Source organism: Myxine glutinosa, unplaced genomic scaffold, assembly GCF_964187855.1.
Source record: "Myxine glutinosa unplaced genomic scaffold, kmMyxGlut1.1 SCAFFOLD_1112, whole genome shotgun sequence".
In the NCBI taxonomy this organism is placed as follows: Eukaryota; Metazoa; Chordata; class Myxini; order Myxiniformes; family Myxinidae; genus Myxine; species Myxine glutinosa.
In genome coordinates, this window is record NW_027617207.1 from 73,954 (window position 1) to 81,087 (window position 7,134).

The 7,134-nt window shown below is 32.3% G+C and overlaps 1 protein-coding gene across 1 annotated transcript; it reads right to left on the reverse strand.

The window, feature by feature from the left end:
- Window positions 1–347: 347 nt before the first annotated feature.
- Window positions 348–4,475, reverse strand: LOC144889143 (uncharacterized; the record flags this gene model as incomplete). Its single annotated transcript, XM_078769093.1, has 5 exons — window positions 2,100–4,475; window positions 1,031–2,015; window positions 837–898; window positions 517–600; window positions 348–398 (listed from the first exon to the last, which is right to left on the reverse strand). Coding segments are annotated over exons 1-5 (3,399 nt in total), but the record flags the coding sequence as incomplete, so codon positions are not given.
- Window positions 4,476–7,134: the final 2,659 nt, after the last annotated feature.

A 7,134-nucleotide genomic window follows, 5' to 3' on the forward strand; every position in this document is an offset into this window, starting at 1 on the left:
ACTTTTCGCACTTGTGTTGGTGCAGGAAACCACTTTTGCACTTGTATTAGTGTGGAAAAACCACTTTTCGCACTTGTGTTAGTGTTGAAATACCACTTTTCGCACTTGTGTTGGTGCAGGAAACCACTTTTGCACTTGTATTAGTGTGGAAAAACCACTTTTCGCACTTGTGTTAGTGTTGAAAAATCACACTTGTGTTAGTGTTGAAAAACCACTTTTCGCACTTGTGTTAGTGCAGGAAACCACTTTTGCACTTGTATTAGTGTGGAAAAAACACTTTTTGCACTTGTGATAGTGTTGAAAAGCCACTTTTCGCACTTGTGTTAGTAGGGGAAAAAGGTTGATACTGGGACACCCGCACCCAAACCCACTGGGACACCTAAAATGGGGCTTTTTGACTAGAAAAGGGGGTGAAAAGGCACAAAATCGCTGAAAAATGGCCCAAAAGTCCTAAAATCGTTGTTATTTTGCCCCAAATCGTGTGTTTTTTAAAGTGGGTTTTTGGGAAATCCTCACCTTTTTTTCGCCATACACCATGCTAGTTTGACGGGGTGATATAACTTTTTTATAAGACAAAGCGAAGGCGAAGCCGAGCGGCGTCTTTAAAAAAAGTTATCAAGTTAGTAATTCTCTAGCCTCGCCAACGGTGAGGCAATACAGGGTTCACTGATTGTTTGCGGTCCTTTGGTCCTTCTGTTTATTACCCCCTCTGCCAGGGATCCCTCACCTATTATCCCCCTTACCTGTGATCCCCCGTTTATTATCCTCCTATATCGAGGTTCACTGTTTGTCTATGATCCCACTGCTCATGTATCGAGGCTCTAAAATCCACCTACCTGTGATCCCCCGTTTATTATCCTTCTGTTTATTACCCATTGACTCATGTATCGAGGTGATCCTTTGAGCAAATTAGATTTAGTAGATTATCTATACTTCCATTGTACATCCCCCTTTTAGCAAGAGGCATGATATCCAAAAGGAACCGATGTGTTCCCATCATTATTTAAATATCGTTTATCATCATATGCACCAAGTGCCTTCTTAAGAACTTTCTCGGAATATATTTTATGTTTATAACTTCTTATTCCTTTAATATTTCTGTACACAACCTCCTTTGTATCCATCGTGTTTTTATAATCATCAAATCCGAGAGTTTGTTTTATAACCCCCTTCTTTATTCCCTTTAGCTTTTTACCAGTTTCAAGTTTATCCCCATCAAAATATCTATACGCATATGACTTTGCTCTAAGGCCAATAAATTCACTCATAATTTTTCCTCCAAGGTCATCTTTAAATTTTCCAATAACTTTTTCATTGGCTTTTGAGAAGGCCTCTTTCCTCCCATCTTTAAACCCAAGGTAATTACTCGTGTCATATACTTCAGAATTATTTATCATGTCTTTAAAAACATCATCAGTTTTGATATCCAATATAAAGCTGTCTGTGTCCATATACATCAGCTCAACTTTTTCATTATATTTTGGTTTCAGATTCTTATAATAAAAATCATACATCAAGGACTTTGATAAATCAAGAACTGTAGTCCCAATGTAGATCGGCTTATCCATTTTAATTTCTTCCCTTAGCATATTGATCCCACAAAAGTTTTCATCAAAAATTGTTATACTAGCAAAGTTTGGCTTGTTGATTAACCTAGAGGCCTGTTTCCATGTTGTTGTTAATCTGATATCCCTCCTATTTCTAACATTTTCCATCGTCTTACCAAACACTGAATTATTCATTAACTTATAAAAATCTTTCTCAAATGGAGTTGTTCCCTTTGTTCTCATCTGAGTGTTGTAGTCAATATATTTTGCCAACCAATGACTCTGCTTAAATTTTATTATTCTATGAATTTTTTCCACAACTAATCCGTTATTGATACACTGAAGAAGATTTCTCTGGTGGAGAACATAATTCTTTTTATCAAATAATGTTGTTAAAAGTTTCTCTGTTGTTGTCTTAACATTAAATGACTTTTGATAATCACTCAACCATTCTTTTTGAGGCGTACCCTTTGAACAAGCAAATGGAAGATCCTGATGTTTTGAATGGAGTTCTTTTGGGTATTTTAAGTCGACTTCAAAATAATACCCAACCTTCCAATCATCAAGATCCTCTTGCGTGTTATTTAATAGCTCATTAAAAACTTCTTGTTCATCTTTCTTTGAAACCCATTCTAACCCACCATATGGAACAGCTTGGGACATTGCCCAACCATACAAGTTATTCGCATCATAATACATCAAGAAAGAGCTCTTTTTCTTGGAATCATAATCTTGAAGATACTTGTTGTTTGCTTTCGCATATCTCTTTTTACAAACCTGGGAAATTCCTCCACGTTTTGCCTTCTCAATCATTAGGAGCATATCAACATCTGTAATTAAATCAATTTCTTGTTTCGTCATCTTTAACATTGCGCTCCATGCTAATCCTGGAGATGTAAAATAATGTGCTGGGTCTAGTTCATATCCCTTTAAACAAATATCACGGAATGATTCAAAAACGTCAGCCAAAAGAAGGACATCCGTTTTCAAATACAAATCATGATAACCCCCCATGTTTTTAATCCCATGTTCTTTCCAAACATTTTGAGCGTGTTCATATTCTTTATCCGTTATCCCAATATTGTTGAGTTCATTCCAAAAATCATCTTTGCTTGGCAACTGTGTATCGTTGAACCTTTCAAACGAATCCATGTAGTCATATGGATAAATTCCCTTTTGAGTTAATAAATTTGTGTTTTCAAAAGCTCCTTCAAGATTAGGAAATGACTTTAGATTGTTTACAAGATTTCCCAAACCACTTGCCATAAATTTAAAGGAGTCAAGAAATCTTATTTTGGTTAATGGACTTGATGGGATTATCTTTGTGTAAGAAATATAATTTTGATCTGTACTTGGAATTGCTGTTATTTTTCCAGTCGTTTTTGCCAACTCTCTTATAAAAAGATGTGTGTCATAATGAGAATTATTATGTAGAAACACAGGTATAAACTTTGGTTTTTCTTTAATTTTTTTATTCTCCATGATAATTTTTGTTAATCGAATACAATCATTTTCAAGATTTTCTACAAATTTTTCAGGAGCCTTTGGCCCCCGGTATCCAACTACTTTATTTAATTCATCACCAATTCCAGATTTAATATAATAACAGAAACCACAAGGAATGTGCTCTTGATATTTTCCACCATCATTACATTTTTGTAGGATGCTCTCAAAATCAGCATATATAACAAATGGGTGTTTAATTGTTTTCTCTGTGTCTTTAAAATAAATTGAAGAACCCTTGTCTGGCATCTTAACAACCGTTGATTTATGTTCACTACAATATTTAGAATGTCTTCCTAACCGCTCCTTTGTCTTAAACCAATTTAGACATCTTGGGCACACATGAATTTTGTTTGTTCTCTTTGTTAACTGTGTTCTTACTAACTTTGCAAAATCTTTAATAAGTACATAATGTGAATTATCTCCATCCTTTATCAAAAGAAGATTAATATTTATTGTCTTCAGATCTCTTGAGAAATAAATTGGTTGAACATTCAAATTATCAGTTAACCCATAAACATTAACAGACATGTTATTTAACTTTTCAAATCTCTTTACATCTTTAACTTTCATCGGCATCTGAATATTTCCCAATTTTAACTCATTCTCATACTTATAATATTTTGAAGCTCTATGTGGATTTTTCCCATGGTCAACTGGGTGAAGATGTGCAAGAATAGACCAGATAAAACATTTATTATCATTATTTTTTATATTGATTATAGCCTGTTTCCCCCTAATTTTTTGTGGAAGATCAATGTAAGATGATCCACTAAGAGGCCCAGAGCTAACAACATGAACATCAACAGAGTTTGTTCCACCAATAACCCCTCCACTTTGTACACCAAGCATTGCATCCCAACCACTATAATCATGGCTTTCTAACCCGGGGTGTAAATCTTCTCCAAAATCTTCAAAATTTTCATTAGCATTTACAATATATTTATTATCACACCTCTTATAAATATCATGAGTCTCCCCATCTTTTGTTGATTTATAGTTTATCCCAAAATAATATTTAAATGGACCCATTTCCTTAAAAGTTTTTTCAAAGAATTTCCTAAGTTCAGGTCTAATATTCCCAAAGTTTTCATTAAAATTATCTGTATCTGATTCATCAAAAGAAAATCTTATAATTTTAACGTGGTTCTTAAATGCGTTGTCTTGTCTAGAAACACTAAACAATTTTTTCCGATGAGAAGCAGTTTTTAGGTGTATCTTATATCCAGCTTTTAGAATATCTTTTTGGCACTTGTTGCATCTCATGGTTAATGAGGGGGGAGCTAATTTTTTTGCATGACCAGCAGTGGTTAAATGTCTTTTAAAACTAGATTTATTTATAAATTTTTTACAAGGCTCACACTTTATTTTTTCCTGTCCAACTAAATCATTCTTATTTACCCCAAGATGTTTTTTAGTTTTATTATGTTGATAAATAAACTTAACTGACACGTTGCATTTTTCACAAAAAGTCATATTTATAGGTGAACAATCTCGTGAGATTTTGGCACTCATTTATCTTTGTATCTTTCCTTAAAGCCACGCACATTTGGCACCAAGCCAACTTTTAATCTGACTCAGAACTTTGAGATTCAAGGAAGCTTGAGAAATCACTCGTTGTGTCATCATCAATAAAGCTTGACTCATATTCATCAGTTGAGCACAGGTTATCGGAATCATAGGAATCTTCATCCCCAATTGTTTCTCCATCACTATCATGACTTGTGAGATCATCAGAGTCAGAATCTGAATAATCCCATGAATCTAAAAAATCTTCTAAATTATAATTACTCATTTATAGAGCTACAATTCTTCATTTTCTGATTCGGATTCAGATGAAGATGGGAGAGGTGTGTTGGGGTGAAGATGATTATATATTTTTTCTAATCCCTGTTTTCTAGCATATTTTTTAACAACCTTTAGAATGTCTCTTTGGAGTTCTTTTTCTCCTTTCTCAGTTAAACAATTTTGAATGATCCACCCTCTACGGTCTTCTATAGCTTGTTTAAACTCTTCCATTTATATAGGATGTTTTTACTTAAACTAAATTCATTTTTGGGACCCGGTCATAATTTTTCCATTGATCCCAACATATTTTCTCTCAACATCTTTTTGAATAATAATATTTTTAACATTGAAGGTAATCTTCAAATAATCTTTAATTATGATTGACCTGAACGTCATCTCACCAGATATAATTTTATCATTGACCTCAATGGGGGTTCTATTAAAAAATATACACACATCACCTTTATTTGAGTTTGTGGTCTTATCATTAAGTTCTAAAGAAGTGGTGTCCAATTGTTCACCAATCTTTTCATAAATAGCCATCAGAAGTGGTGAGACACTCGTTAAATGAACCTTCAATGATTGTTTATCTGGAATAGAGAACCCACGTCCTGTGAACATAATAGATGGGCTAATCTCATCTTTCATTTCTGGTTTAATCCAAAAATTTCCATATTTATCCTTGTTCAACTTTACATCTTTGACACAATCAACTTTACCTTTTGTAATAGATTGAAATTTGTCTTTTGTGCTTTGAAACATTGTATTTATTAATGAATAAACTTGCGTTTAGTTTAAGTAAAAATTTACCACATAAATATGATAGAAGGATATTTAGAATTTCCAGACTCTCCATATGATAAATTAGAGAATTGTCCAGCTTGTGATAGAGTGGGGCTTAATGATGAGGATTCATATAAACAATGTATTTTCTGTGATTATATTCTAATTAATGATAATAAAAAATATAGAAAAATATATAACTCTTTTAAATTAGAACCAAAAATGAATTACTTTACAAGATTAATAAGAGAGATGAATGTTAAGCATTATGGTGATAATACGCCATTTCTTACAAGGGAAGAGACTATTTGTATTGAGGAAATGTATAAGGGTTTAATGATATTTATTATTCAAAATAATTTTAATGGAAATGTTAATACAAGATACTACATAAATAAAATAATGAATTATTTTGAAATTAAACCTGAACTCAGGATAAAATATAGAGTTTCTCAAATAGCTCAAAAAAAGTTGGATAACTTGTTTTCCAAATATATAAATGAATGATTTTTTACCCGTTTGGGAAAATAAGATAAAATTTAATAACCATAAAAACATTCCAAATTCATTGAGATGTCTAATAGTTGGTTCAAGCGGATGTGGAAAAACCTGTTTACTTTTAAAGATGCTCCTTGGTCCTAATTTTTTAGATTATGATAATTTAATAATTTTTACAAAGTCAAGTTTTCAACCCGAGTATCAACTACTCTCACAGGGTTTTAATGCGGGTCTTAAAAAGGAAGACATTATCGGTTTATTTAAACTTCAAAACAAACTAAATGATTATAATATTGATGATATAATACAATTATTTTGTGATACACAGAAATCAAAATCGAAACCCATAACTTGTATTCTCAGTGATAATACGGATGATATACCTTCACCTCAAGATTTAGATAAATCAAAAAAGAACCTCGTCATCTTTGATGATTGTGTTAATGAGAGAAACCAAACAGTAATGGATAGCTACTATACAAGAGGGAGACATTCTTCTTGTAATTGTATATATCTTAGTCAATCATATTTTCAACTCCCTCGACGCTCAATAAGAAACAATGCCAATACTTTTATTTTATTTAAGTTAAATTCAATAGATGTAAATAATTTTTGGAGAGATAATTGCTCTACGTTATGTAGTAAAAAAGAATTTGAAAATTATATGAAACACACGATTGGAAAATATAAATATATTGTTGTGAAACAAGATGAGATACTAAATGATATTTTTCAATACTAAATGAATACCGAAGAAAGAGAAAGAAAGTTTAAGGAACATCAACAATTAGTTTCAAAAGTTGTTAAACAACAGGAAGAGATAAAGAAGAAACGGAAACAGAAACTAACTGGTGAAGAAGCCTTTGAAAGAAAACAAGAGAAATTCTTTAAACCACTTTTGAAAACTCAACACCCTACAGTTCCCACGGTAGAATTTACTCCGAAAAAACTTCAAATGCTCAAAGATTTTAGTCAGATAACAAAACAAGAACTTGGTGAATTAGAATATAATGAT